At 39.6% G+C, this 15,527-nt stretch overlaps 1 protein-coding gene across 5 annotated transcripts in view; it reads right to left on the bottom strand.

Annotated features, from left to right (window-relative positions):
- The window catches only part of UNC5C (unc-5 netrin receptor C), a 358,229-nt gene that overhangs the window by 111,935 nt on the left and 230,767 nt on the right, over positions 1 to 15,527 (bottom strand). For all 5 annotated transcript variants that reach the window (XM_070505334.1, XM_070505335.1, XM_014834219.3 and 2 more), the window contains one exon: positions 7,990 to 8,133. In XM_070505334.1, coding sequence (XP_070361435.1) covers positions 7,990 to 8,133 — 144 coding nt within the window. The remainder of the gene's footprint in view (positions 1 to 7,989; positions 8,134 to 15,527) is intronic.

Genomic DNA, 15,527 nt, shown 5'->3' with positions numbered 1-15,527 from the left:
GATCAAACCACAGCTCAGACATGCTTGTTCGTAAACAGGTAATTTATTCTGGTGCGCTGGCAAGCCTGCCGACCTCTACCAAGGCATTTGACATCAGCTTGCCAGATACTGTCACGGTATGACCCAAACTTTTCAGAACACCTGGGTGAAGAAATGTATTATTTGGCTAAATTATATCATTACTTTTGTTTTATGTCAAGTAGACAGGTAGGAAATGAAAAAGTAACATATAAGGCCACAAGTAATGACCCCTGTATATGAAAACAAACAATAATTCACAAGATTACGCATATATTTAATTGGAGAACTACCACCCCCAGTATGGAAATACTAATTCATTCATTCCTTGAATATCCTTATCGAGTTCCTACACTTTGCCAGGATCATTGCAGGCATTTGGAATTCATCAGCGAACAAGCCAAACGAAAATCTTGCCCATCTGGATCTTACTTCCTAAGTGGGTGAGGGGAACACACCACAAACCATGAACATAATAAATAAGTCAATATATAGTAGGTTAGAAGTTGACGAGTGCTATGGAGAAAATAGACAAGTACAAAAGTGTAACAGAGGTTTGGAGTGGGGAGAGCACAGAGGCAATCACTTTAGTCATCCGAGGTCCTTGGATTCCTTGGGCAATAAAACTTTTTTACTAAAAGAAGAAATCATTAGCATTGAATGGCAGCATCACTCTGTCCCGTCATATGCTTTCAGTTTAATTCAATTTCATTCCATTTATTTGTCTTCAGTTACCTAAGACCAGCCATGTGCAAGGCACTATTTTTGGACAACTGGGATATAACAGTGAAGAAAATAAAGTGCCTGCTTTTGTGAAGTTTATATTCCACTGGTGGAACAGTCAACATAAAAGAAAACAAATAATGATGAAGAGAAACGTCCTTAAGGAAAATAAAGCAGCCTTGGGGTTAGGAGAGGGCCGGGATGGGTCAGTCGGTTTTAGGTAAATTGGTCAGGGTTGACCCCTCTGAAGAGGTGACACCTCAGCAGAAACCTGAATGAAAGGAGGAAGAGAGCCACACTAGAGCTGGGGAAGAATGTTCCAGGTGGAAAGGACCAGTCATTGCAAACAACCTGTATCTGGAATGAGGGTACTGCATTCCGGAAGCAAGGAAACTGGTGTGGTGGTAGCAGACCAAGCAGCGAGGAGCGATGCAGGAAGCCAGGGCCTCCTCACACTTCTCTATAATAACAGTGAGCTGTAAAGTTGCACGTGTGGAAGAGGAGATATTTTAGTGAACTGCCACCTCACATAAAAGTCATTGTCAACTCGTCTTGTATTTGTACCCTTTGTGTTGGTTCAAGGCATGGAGTCCATTGCTAGACTGACCAGCTTCTCGTAGACCGGCTCTGTGAACTCAGGCAGGATTTTAAATCTCCCTTTGTTCTCAATTTCCTCAGCTGTGGAATGAGGACAGCAACACCCACCAGTTAGAGCTGCTGCAAGGAGCGAATGAGCTAATCCACGTAAATGTTGGTCAAAGGGTACAAACTTTCAGTTACAAGACGAATAAGTTTTGGGGATGTAATGTACAGCATGGTGATTATAGTTAACAATACAGTACTGTACACTTGAAATTTGCTAAGAGAGTAGGTTTTTTTTCTTTTGAGGAAGATTAGCCCTGAGCTAACATGGAGCACATGTGGCTCATCTTAATTGAGAAGTACTGTAAGTGTAAGCACATCAGATCTCAAAGATTGGTATGAGAAAAAGAATGTAAAGTGTTTCATTAACACTTGTTTATATTGGTTTCGTTCAAACGATTGTTTAAATATATTGGACTAAATAAAATGTATTATTAAAATTAATTTTGCCTTCTTCTTTTTACTTTTTTAAGGGTGGCGACTAGAAAAGGTTAAACGGCATATGCGGCTGGCGTTATATTTCTTTGGACACTGCTGTTCTGGGCAGTGTGCTAGACACTACAGACTGCACATATGAGCACGCTTGGTCCAAACTCACAGGTAGCTCACAAGGTGGTTCCGATCCCAGGGAGCTGGGGGAGGAGGGCAGGGAGGGCCTGATCCTCCTCAACCCTTTCCAGGAACTATCTTGTTCCTCTCCGTAGCCAGTGGCCTTTGTGACCATGGATGGCTGTGATTTATTGGTTTGCACACATGATAAAGAAAAAATCCTAAGGACTATCCTACCTTCCCAGGAAGCTGGATTCTCTGTGCACTTAAATCCACTATACCTCCCGAATTCCAGGACAAGGGCGACCACATGGAGCGCTCCTCCATCCTCAGGCATGGGGAGAAAAAGCACAGTTGAATTATATGTGAATCAGCAGAGAGTTTCAACCTGCAGGATTGACAGTCCAGGCTTGGGACATGAAATGGCAAGATAAGGAGAGACTTTTCGGTTTTTAAAGTTAACTTAGTATCAATGTGTTTCAAAATGCACAAATAAGTGTACGAATGGTTACATCTATTGTTGTGAACACCTATTGTCACCTACTGAGCATCTGCTTTGTGTGTGGCACCATACCATATGCCTTACAAGTTTATCTAGTTTAATCTTAAAAATAAGCCTATCATTTTCATTTCACGGTTGATGGAACTAAGGCTCAGAGGGGTTAAGGCCCTTGAGCAAGGTCACACTAGTAAGTGATGGAACCAGGACTTGAACATCAGTCGACGTGGCCCCAAATCTGTGCTCTAACCACTCCACTGTGCTACTCTTTTCACATTATATTCTTCCCCAACAACAGCAACCATGACACTATCAACAATCACAACAGCAGCGAAAGCAGCCATAGCGAAACCAAGACATTTCCTGGAGAAAGACAGTGTTTGCTAGAATTTTGCCTGAATTACAGTTTCCTATCTCAACACTCGGAATTTTCCTTTTGGTCTACAACAGGGGACACTGGAAGAAACAACCCCCTGAAACTGGCAGCTGTATTACCAGAAGGGTTCTACTTTAGACGGTCATTATAGCGTCAATTTGATTTCTCTCGGAAGAAACTTCTCTGTCTGCAATGGAAGCTACAGCCCCACCAGGACATTCGGCGCTTCCCTCTAGCAAATGTCAGGATTCCAGAGCAGGCTAGAGCTCATGCCTAGCTGAATCTGAACTTTCATACTTTCTTTTCTCCATTTGCCCTGATTGTCTCACAAACTTATTTTTATATTTTATATAGTTTGAATGTATGAAATATTATAATCAAACAAATAAATAGGGGGCTGGCCCCATGGCCGAGTGGTTAAGTTCACACACTCCACTATGGTGGCCCAGGGTTTCGCTGGTTCGGATCCTGGGTGCAGACATGGCACCGCTCATCAGGCCACGTTGAGGCGGCATCCCACATGCCACAACTAGAAGGACCCACAACTAAGATATACAACTATGTACTGAGGGGATTTTGGGAGAAAAAGCAGAAAGAACAAAGAAGATTGGCAACAGTTGTTAGCTCAGGTGTCAATCAAAGCAAACAAACAAACAAATAAATGAATAGTCAATATTCATTTCTGCATTATAGACTTCTGAAAATAGATCTTTTTCATGAAAGAACTATGGACCCCTCGATGGTACACACGATGAATATAAATCTAATTAGACGAGAGGTAATTGTACTTATTTAACCTTAGCATCACAGTTCTCTTCACCTGAGACAGTTGCACTTTAATTGCGGTTTACATGACGGCCATCTGTCAAATATTACTGGGTAAATCACCACAGCTCACTTGACTCAGAGCAAACTGGAAAGTCTGCAAGCTTCCTGCTACATTAGCCAGGACTGACTTGGTGGAGATCAGTTTTGACAGACGGAATTTGAGATTTAACCTTTTTTTCATCATGATGTAAATCTATACGAGTAAATCTTTACACACTGGATGGCATTCCTTGGCCACACACAGGTGAGTTCGGTTAATTAAGGAAGTACAAGCAAACTGCTCTTCAGTCTTATTACATGAAGATGGAAAGGGCTATAGGCAAATTAATCTCTTACTAGAAGAAGAGTTTGTTTTCTTATTTGAAAATGTCAAACTATGTTAAAAGCTGTGAAGTAAATAGCAACATTTATGTAACACGTTGCAAAGAAAGATGAGGTTCTTATAGGTATTTAATTTTTATGTGGAGAATAGGGATATACATAGAGAAAATTGTATATATGTACTTTTATATATTAAATATATATTTATTTATGTACATATGAAATTGGCACAACGAGATTCATCATTTGGAAGTATGCAGTCTTTAAACTTCAGCTTTTAGGCAAGGCAATTCAGTATGGGTTGTATATTGGCAATTTAAAATATTTATATTTGATTTTAATGAACACATAGCAACAAAAGAGTTTTATATCATTGTACCTTTTTTGATGATAATTAGAACCAAATTTTGAATTTATTTAAATATCTGACCAAAGTAATTAGTTTTTTCTTTTTAAAATGTTTGAAAGTGCCTTTTTTATTCATAAATAATAAAATAAATCCTTCAAGATTTGTGGTAGACGATTGTTGTGGATATTTTGGTATGCCAGTGAGATGCGTTTTCGGGACAGAGCCCACCTGTTGGGAGTGCAGGAGGTGAAGGCTCTCAGCCTCTCTCTCCTGGAATTGCCCTCAGTTGAGGAGAGCTGACTTTACGCAGCTCACACAAGCTGGTGGGGCTGGCAGCGGAAGAGGAGCCCACATCCAATGACTAGAGTATGTGGGGAAATAAAGGCATGTTCAACCTCTTTGCCTCCAGGTGGGACAACTCTGAAAGGCCACCGAGCTCCAGAGCTCCCTATGGGGTCATCATTTGTTTAGCTACACTCCAGATCAATTTCTCTCTCTGCCCAAACCTACTGCCTTCTCTTCTCCAAGATATGGTTCCTAAGAACACTCTTCAATACGTTGCCCACATGTGTGTCTCTTATCTCAGAGTCTGTTTCATGGAGAATCCACTTAAGACATGGAGAAAATCTCTTTAGGTATGCTCAGAGAAGAAAGGTTAACATAGAGTATTTTGATAAACTTCACCAGAAATTCTTTACAACAATTTTAATTCAACAAAATTTATCAAACATCTATGATGTTCTAGGCATTGTGCTAAGCACTGAAGAGATAAAGTTAAATAAAATAGAATTCTTCATCTTAAGGAACTCACTGTCATGAAACACAGACATTACAAGTCAGTATGATCCAATTGAGACAAGCCCTATATTAAGCATAGTGACAAGCTGCTCTGAAAGTATTGAGAACGGAACACTTATCACTCCAGAGACCCACGAGGCAGGAATGACTTCACTAGGGACATTTGAAAAACATCCTTCAAAAGGCTCAGGTCTTTTGAATCACTCTTGTCTTTCTTTCAGATCCCACATCCAATCTCTCAATAGAAGCCGCTCCTCTGTCTTTAAATACATCTAGAATCCAGGTCTCACCACTTCCACTGCTTCCAATCTATGCTAGCCTAACACTTCTCATAGCCAAAGCCTCATAACTGGCCTTCCTGTTTCTACCCTTGCCCCTCATGCTCTGGTGTCAACACAGCAGAAAGGAGATTCTGCAAAAATAGAAGTCGGATCATAGATTCCTCTGTCTAAAGTTCCTACCTCATCCTAAGAGCCGAAGAAGACACACTTTCAGGGTCTCAGGCCACCTCCACACTGCCCTCCCATCCTTACCTCTGGGCCTTTCCTTTCTTAGCTCATCTAAGAGTCTCCTCTCACTGTGTTCCAGCCACTTGGCCCATCTGGTCTTCTTGGAACCTGCCAGCACACTCCTGCATCAGGGTATTTGTACTTGTGCCACTTTCTCTTCCCTCAGCCTGGCTCCCTCCTTCCCCTCCTTCAGGTTTCTTTAACTGTCAACTTCTTCCAGAGGGATTTCCTGACCACCCTCGCCCAGCACAACATATCCTCCTTGCCTGCTTTATTTTTCTTCATACCGCTTCCATCTGCTCTGTTCCTGATTATTATTTATTTTATTTGGAGTTTGCTCTTCCTCACCAGAACATAATCACCATGAGGGCAGGATCACTACATGTTTTGTTTCTGGCTCCACACCCAACACCCACAATTGTCCCAAGAACAGAGTAAATGCCTACTAAATATTTGTTGAATAAATGAATTTTTACAAATAATGAAGGAAAGCAAAAGAAGGATGAAGGCTTTCACTATGAACAATAGTTGGAAAGCATGGAAATCAAAATATTGCTAATCTAGTGTGACTGGAAGGGAGAAATTCTTTGTGGTCAGAGTTGGAAACATAGGTTGCATGTGTAAACCATGAAACATGGTTGTTATGGGCTGAAGTGTGGCCCCCTAAAATTCCCATGTTGAAGTTCTAACACCTGGTACCTCAGAATGTGACTTTATTTGGAGATAGGGCTTTAAAGAGTGATTAACTTAAAATGAGGCCCTTAGGGTGGTTTTAATCCAATCCAATTTCTCTTTTATAAGAAGAGAAATTTGGACCTGGACCGTTACAGAGAGAAGTCTACGTGAAGACATGGAGAAGGTGACCATCGTCAGCCAAGGAGAGAAGCTTCAGAAGCCAGTACCGCTAGGACTTTGAGCGCAGACTTCTAGACTCCAGAACTGTGAGGAAATAAATTTCTCTTGTTTAAGCGACCCAATCTGTGGTATTTTGTCACAATAGCCCTAGAAAGCTAATACAAAGATATATGTCATTGTAAGGAATTTTGACTTTACCTCACAAGACACTGTCAAATTTTCAGCAGAGATGGAAGTGGGGAAGACTGCATTTGTGGTAAGATGGAGGAAGGACTGGAATAGGGATTAGCCCTGAGCCATGGATGTGAACTGGGAAGTATTTGCAATGGTTGGGATCCAGATCAAGGAGAAGGAAGGGAAGAGATGAGTACAGAATGGGGAGAGGCATCACAGCCAAGACTGTTGGGACTTAGTGACGCGTTAGAGGTGAAGGATATTGACACCCACTACAAAATGGAACTTAGTAAAATGCAGACATGCAAAGGGGATGAGATAGTAAAATTACATGAGTTTCAGTGGTCTTACACTTGAGAAAATTTCTCAGTATGGAATTTAAGATAGATTGTAGCAGCATTCGTTCTGCTAGAGGTGTGAATAGCACTCATTGAGAAAAGGGGTCTGCAGAAAGAGCTGCAGGCTACATCTTGTCTTGGGGATAATACATACACTCGCAGATTAAAGAATCTGAGAAGTTTGGCAAAGAAGAAACCTCTTGAACTTTGTCCAAAAAAAGTATTACCTATGTTTATTTGATTATAGAAGCCTCTTTTGTGAGGCACCTTTAACCTCTCCCTGAACATGAATACTCTAGAAATTAATACAGTTTGGAAGATAGTGGTGTATCTTGAAGCACTAGAATGGTTCCAAAATAAATTGAGAAGTTTTTTTCTGGATAGTCTCTATTTCCAATAGCAAAACTAGTCAACATTGTCTTAAGACATTGGCAGAATAAACTCATTAAAGGAATATACTTGGTTTTCCTATGACCTAATTATTACCAGATTTAAAAAAATTCATAATCTTTTGAAAGTAGCACTAATTCTTTCATGTCCCTAAGGGAAAACTACTCACTGCCTTGAAACAAAAACCAAAATATTCTAGGGGCCAGCCAGATGGCATAGAGGTTAAGTTCGCACGCTCTGCTTCAGTGGCCTGGGGTTTGGGGGTTCAGATCCCAGACACAGACCTACACACCACTCATCAAGCCATGCTGTGGCAGCATCCCACATAAAATAGAGGAAGATTGGCACAGATGTTAGCTCAGGGCCAATCTTCCTCAAGCAAAAAGAGGAAGATTGGCAATGGATGTTAGCTCAGGGCCAGTCTTCCTCACCAAATAAATAAATAAAATAAATAAATAAATAAATAAAATTCTAGTGACTTAAGGGAGAGTGTAGCTCAAACGCAGAGATCTGGGAGCAGTTTTTGACCAGGTTTCTTTGATGCTAGAGCAGTCAAAGTCTAAATTTTCCCACATTCCATCAGTTTCCGAAACCCACGGTGTTTGGGCACAGTGACTCACATGCGATGCGCACATAGGCCTTCCGGCTCTTTGTGGTGCCCGCTGAGCTCCAGGCCACACACTGGCACCAGTAATCTTCAGGCCCAAAGAGTTCTTCCACTTGCTGGCGTGAAATCTCAATGCTCACTTCCCGGACAATGAGACCTGATCAGAGAAAGGTGGATTTAAGTCAGGAGAAGATTTTACTAAAGAAATACAAAACATTATACCATAATTTTTCCCCCACTGATCCTTCCTGATGCCATAGATCAACATCCCAGATACCGTCTTTCAACTCCTCTGATTTTCCTCTGCCTCCAGTTACTTGACTCACAACTTTTTCATTCTCTTGTTTGCTCTTTCAAATCTTCCGGATTCGCCAGAAGATGAGAATGGAGTAGCTCTGCCACTTCACAGAATTACACCTTTCCCCAAATATTCACCCTTCACCAAATTATCTTCCTCTGTATACTCAAATGTGAACTTGAATTTCACATCTTCTAAGGTTTCTACCCTCAGTTGTATAGGTTGTGGGTAAGACATCCATGTGCTGCACACAGCTTTATGAATCTAAATCTTCTTAGGAAGACTTAGTTCAAATGAAATGAGACAGAATCATCTAAAACTATAATTATAAGTGCATAAATCATAAATATATGTGCACATGCATACCCGGTTTTATTATAATATCACCTAGCAATTTACAAATACGTGGTATATTTAACGACTAAATTACTTTAACAGTTGGGTTTCAGTTATTAAGGCACATTGCTTTTTTTGAAAGAAATACTAGCTTTAGTTAACAAACCTCTGCTATTCTATCCAAAGAATGTATGACTTCAAGGTTTTCATGTATAATATTTTGAAAGCCCAGATGTTTATAATCACAATGTAACAAAAATCCTGTTAGAGTTGCCTCCAGTTAAAATGCTAAAATATTCAGAATTTATTTCACAGAATTATGTAATCCTAAATAATAAAAATTGAACTAATAATCTGGGAGTATCATTTCAGGGGTATTTATCTCGAGACATCAAAGCCTATTTCAGAGTTTCGTTCTGCAATGTGCCTCTTCGCACTGAGCAGGAAGGGTCATCTAAACAACATATGTCGACAACTGTCAGGTCTCCACACACGCTTCCAGAATGGAGTGTCTCATGCGAGATCTAGCAGGGGCGCCCTTAGGGAATAGGAGAATTTTCTCTGGGTCAAGTAGGAGAACAGTAAGAAAGATTAAATGTGTTGCTTTGTACTGTTTATTCATTCATATATTCATTTATTCACTGAATAAATATTTATTAAGTATCAATTATGTAAAAGATATTGCAGTGGGCACTTGTGAATCTCTGATGAGTAAGGTCGCCATTGCCCTCAAAGAACTTATGTTATTGTGAGGAGGGCACAGATTAACTACAGATTACCCAATTTATTACTTTATTACAATTGTGTTCAGTGCTACAAAGGAGAAGTATAGGGACAATGAGAGCAAATAACAAGGGGACTCAATTTAGTACGAAGGATCCAACATGAGGTAGGTTTGGGAGAGGGACAGACTGTACGGGAAGAAGCCGGAAAGAGCATAAGCAGATTGGGAATCCCGGAGAAGACAACTAAGCCCTAGGCACAGAGAACAGCGGCATGAGATGAAGCTGGAGACAAGAAAGGGACCAGTCTACTACAGTCTTGTAGACCGGTGGTTCTCAACGTGCGGCCCCCAGAACAGTTTCATCGGCATCACCTGGGAACTTACTGGAAACGCAAATTCTTGGGCCCCACTCCAGACTCATTGAAAAAACCTTTGAGTCAGGCCAGCAATCCGTGTTTCGACAAGCCCTCCACGAATTCTGAGGCATGCTACAGTCTCAGAACCACGGTTGTACACCATATTTAGGATTTGGGATTTCCTTCTGAGAGTCATGGATATTATTAAAGTATTTTAAGCAAGTAGATGACATAATCAGACGAGAATTTAATATTTATATATATCATACGTACAAGATAGAGAGTTATTTCCAAAAAGTTATGATTTCTTAAAATATTTGATCTTGACTTCTTGGTATAGGTGACATGAAAGTGGTGTCATCTGGATATCCTAAAAAGTGTTCCAGATCTTATTCTAAAACCTAGCACATGCTCAAATGGGTAAAAGTGCCCAGGGAAATTAAGGACCACCCGACAGAAGTAGGTGCTGTCCCATGGGGGGGAATAAACAGTGTTTCCCGTCAGGAGCTGGTGGGGTGGAGTCAGAGAAACAACTAGCCCTTGGGGCCACTCACGAGTCCCTGAACTGGAAGGAAGCCCAGGAAAGTGGGTTTTACAAGCCAAAGGCAGGGCAAGATCCTGAAGGGATCAAAAAATTTAAGTATATTTAAAATTATTTTAAAGTTTTGAAAATTAGTAATCCTTTTATGTTTACACAATTATCAGTTTAAAAAGAATTTTCAAATGACCGGCACATCCCAACGCCCCACCCCTCTAAGAAAAGATTAGTATATTATTTTAGCCAATGTCTAACTAACAAAACAACCTCCACAGTAAAAATCCCAACTTATGAACACTACTTTCCTGGTCTCTGTTGAGGCCTCCCATTTTCCTCTTATTGTAAGTATTCTCATTTTCCTGATAGCTAGAAATTCATGCAAAGATGGAGCACAGCTCTTCCTCTTCTCCCCCAACCTTTCTTTTTAAAACACCTTCCGATGTGGAAGACTTTTGCCCGTTGTACTTATCGATACCTTCTCTCTTCGTGCAGAAGTTCAGTTACTGGAAACAACGCTCTTCGTTTAAATGTTGTTGCTGTGCATTTACAGTCACCAAAGGGCTGGCAAACCTGCAGAGCGTATTTCCTCAGCACCACGATGGCTCTTTCCAAAACGCAGAGCAGCAGCAAACGGGCTCAGGATATTAAAACCACACACAAATATTTTGTGTCCCAAGATGATAACTTCAGGTTTCAATGCCCCTCTCTTACTTAAAGCAATTACAGGAAACCTAATTAAATGCCAGGGGAACTGCAGGGGGACCACTGTATCCTTTAGCCCAAATAGGCTCATGGATGTTTCCGCTGACCACAAATCTGAAGCCTTTTAAGAAGCCACAGGCAGACCCTCCTGCTGCAGGGATTATTCACGGTATGAATGTTCTGAATTGTGCGGCCCAGGCTCCCTGTGGGCACAGGAGTCAAGCACACACCGATTTTTGTCTTCAGCTGCACAGACGCCCCATTCAGGAGGAGATGGCTCAGTTACAGTTGTGTACAGTTGTACTGCCATATGCCCAAAGTTTGCATTCCAACTTTTGGTCAACAACACGAGAACAAGAAAGAAATGAAGCATGAAGTCCCTAAACACTTACAGTTTAGAATTCCCTAGAATCAACTGCATTATTCAGACTCTGAGTTACTTGGTTGCATACCATCTTTTCATTGCCATAGGTAAGTTCATTACCATGACATTTTGTTCATCAAACCAGAGGCTAGTGGTTTGGGTAAAAGTAGGTAATATCCTTTCTCTTTGAAACTAAAATTTCAAATCTGCTTGAAGTCTTGAGATGGAAAAAGCAAGCTGCCTTGAAATTCGAAATGCCATCAGCATTACTTCCAAGGCAGGCTGCTTTGAAGAGCATTTGGGAACTTGAAATTGGTTTCAGGTTATTTAAGGGTGGGGGGGAAATGCTTCAGTCTACAGGATTTACTAGAGACAAATGCGTATTTTCCATCATATCTGATAACATCAAAGATTTCCCATCAATCTTCTTCCTTTAATAGCAGCATCTCGAGGATGGTTGCTGTTTGAAGTTTGCGGTGATTTGCTTTTATAATAGGATTCATCGTGGTTTGGGAGTCAGAGTGCAGGAAAGTAATTAGCATGGTATACCAAGAAGTCTTATAATGAGTGCGAACATGCACTTGTTAACAGGGAGTTTCAAATGATTTTAGAAATCCAGGTGCAAATGCAACCCTCTGATTGGATCTCTGTGAGATTATACCGGAATATGGCAATAAAATCTGGTAAATGACATTTCTTAATTATCTCTAGCATATTTTTAACTTCATAATAGTGGTCAGGCATCACAAATAGTGTTTTTCTAGGAGATTATTATAAAGTGATCACAAACACATGATAAAAACTGTTATATAATTATTCAAAACATTATCCATATTCCTCCAGAAATGTAATCTATAGTGCTGTCAACGTATATTAAAAGGCTACTAATGCTAAAAATTATGTTAAGTCCCAGAAATGTAAAGATGCACCAAACATTACCTCCAGCTTTGTGCTGTTCACTTATCTTGTATATTAGATAGGTGATCCTCAAAAAGCATGCATCATCTTAAAAGATTTTTTTAAAAGTGGTCATCAGGTCTGCACCTTCTGGTACCCGACGTGTTTCACTAAAAGCATCCTAATTGCACATTAGACTTAGGTGTTTTGTGTGCCTGAGTTGTACTTCTCATTCCTCCCAATTACTTTATCTTTCATGTAGCACAGGGAAGTCTGGAGGCATCATATTGTGCAGACCTGGCAATTCTACTTCTTCTAGCACTCTCCCTACTGGGAGAAGAGCTGCAGAGGTCACTCTACCAAATCTCATTATAGCACATTCGCAGTTAGGACTTGGGTTGGTGGGAAATGTACAAAGCTGCAGGTAAGGATGTTCTGGAATATATTACAACAGGTTATTGAATTAGTGTGGTCTCTTTTTCATGCTTTCATCCAGAGCTTAATCCTGTCAGTTTTCACTAATATGATCTGAAATATGAAACACATCAGTTCTAGACGTCCTAATATAAATTAAATCACACAAAAAAACCATCATTATTTAAAGGAATATCATACCATAAAGAACTGAAAATTATTTTAGCAATTTATAACTCTCACTAAAAAGATGACCTCTTGAAAGGCAGAACTTTACAATCAAGACATTGTTTTATGTTATACGTCATTTGACAATCTTTGAACTGTATCAGGAAAAGAAGACACTATAAACATATAATTTACTAACTTTTCTCCAAAATGTTTTCCTTGAATTTTTAATATAATATTTAATATATAAACAGGCCATTTAATTAACTAAAATTACTTTGTGTAATTGGGAATTACAACTTACCGATGTATTAGATGTATTGTGAGTATAAATTTGTTAAAATTACATTTACCATCTTTGTGATCAAGATAAATTTACCCAAAAGTTAGAGAATAACATAGTTGCGACTGAATGGTTCCAGAGATTTGCTTGGAAGCATTTCACACCTAGGTCATAGACCTGATTCCTTGTTATGTGATAATTTCTAGCCAGTTGGTTCTGTTTGGCATTCTATGTCCACTGCGGATGTGTGTTTGTTTTGTTATATTTTTGTTTTGTCTAGAACTGAGAAGGAAACATTCATTGGATTGTGTATCTGGAGTTGGGAAACTTCTAGTGCTTCTAGAAAGCTATATGACAGCCATAGATAAATACAGTTTTCCCCTTTGAAATTTGAAATTTTAATTGCAAGATGATACTTAAATAGAACGACAAATGATACTTACTCTGACAATGCCAACCCTCTTTTCCCCTTTCCTTCGCACGCGTGTCAGCTTTTAGACGTTACAGGAGAACAAGTTCTCCTATTTTTGATTTGACTTTCCAACCACCATCAAGCTTAGAGCTGCAAGTATCAAGGATAATTGGAGTGGTGGGCATGCAAAATATTCTCTCTTACATGTAGGTTTGTAATGAGTTGATAGAAATTAATCCTATCAGCTTTGGCCCATCATTTAATTCCTATTTTTAACCATCATGATGAAAAACCTTTTGAATCTCTGTTCCAAGAAGCCTTTCTGAGACCAAAATGGGAACTAAAATGCTTTCTGCAATTAACCTCTGCCTTGCGTGTCAATGTTCTTTAGAATATAAAGAAGCAGTTTTATAAAAACATCATGGCAATTTGTTTAATTTGGAAGGGCACGAAGCACATTCCACTGAGACAGCAAATGCATTACTCATCTGAAGATTTTTCCTAAAACATCAAATTTATTATATATATGTTGGAATGTATATTTCAACACTTTTCTTTGAAAGTATAATTCTTAATAATTATGTAAATCTAACTACTTGGATTCCTTTCTGTCCTTATTTCACACAATTCATTAGTAATTTCAACAGAATTAATTTTAACAAAATTTTTAAAAAGATTCCAATCAATAAGGCTGGGGAATAATAATGTGTTCTTGGAGATCTCTTTAACTGTGTACTTGTGAAGTATAGACCTGCTATTACTCTTGTCCAGTCATTCATTCAATAGGGATTTACTGAGACTCTATTCTGTGCCATGCACTCTTCTATGTGCTGTGGATACAGCGGTAAAGAAGGCAGATAAGGTCCCTGTCCTCCTGTGGGTGACACTCCATTGTAGAGACTGTTCTTCAGCACCTACTTCACACACGGGAGTCACCAAGGTAGCCATAGGGATGAACTGCTCACGATCCTTCCTTCAGAAGTTTATCGTCTGATACTAGAGATGAAAATAGGAGTTAACTGAGTTAAGGGACTCTGTCATACGCATTGTATATCCATCAGTAAAGTAATGGGCACAAATATTGTCTAGTTAATGTAAGCTAAATGAATGATTGGTACATATATAGCTGTAATACGAAGTAATGTTAAGTTCCAGATACAGGTAAATTTAATTGTAACTCAGAAGAGCAAAGGTAACTAGTATTTTTTGAACATCTACCCTGTGTCTCAGTAGATCTGCATACAAGTTCTTGGGGATCAGCATTGCTGTACCCATAATATAAGTAATGAGCAGAGAGCAGAATTTGAACGATTGTTGACACAGCCAATAATTACAGAAATCAGGATTTGGATCGACATTTGTCTGAATCCAACGTTCCTGTTCTTTTCACTGCACCAATATTTCTCAAGCTGTGTCTCAAAATAGTATTCTTTGGTCAAATAAGTTTGGGGATTTCTGCTTAATACATCTTCCTCTTAGAAACTCAGAACACCCATCAGGATATTGAAGGCATTGATCAGAGGTTCTGCCATAAAGAAGTCTGTTTAATCGGAACTGCCGCCATTTCTCTAAATTTATTAACCCATAGAACCCTACGGTCAACATAAACACACAATCTCATCTTTTTACAGCTTTCAGTGTGGTTTTGTTTAGCATTTTCCAGATGTTGATCTACTGAATAAAAGTCGTCCGTTACTTGGAAAATTCTGAAAACCCCATGAAGAAAGCTATAGTGAAATAGCTTCAGACGGAGAAACCAGGGAAAACATGGGGAAATGGAATATTTTAGTTTGATGCTGAAGGATAGTTTGGTTTAAAGACTTAGAGAGGAATCAGAGACACAAAGTCAAAAGGCAGAGATGAAAAATACGGAGAAGTACAGAAGTGAGTAGTTTCCGTGAACTGAGTAAAGACCATGGAATTGCTGCAGTGCATACCCACGTTTCGGTCAGCCATGGACTGCATATATGGCAGTGGTCCCATGCGATTAGTACCATAGAGCCTACGTGTGTAGTAGGCTATCTCATCTAGGTTTGTGTAAGTACACTCTACGACGTTT

This window comes from Equus asinus, chromosome 3, assembly GCF_041296235.1.
Source record: "Equus asinus isolate D_3611 breed Donkey chromosome 3, EquAss-T2T_v2, whole genome shotgun sequence".
Lineage (NCBI taxonomy): Eukaryota > Metazoa > Chordata > Mammalia > Perissodactyla > Equidae > Equus > Equus asinus.
The sequence above is the reverse complement of the archived record's forward strand: the minus strand, read 5'-3'. Positions and strand labels throughout refer to the sequence as shown.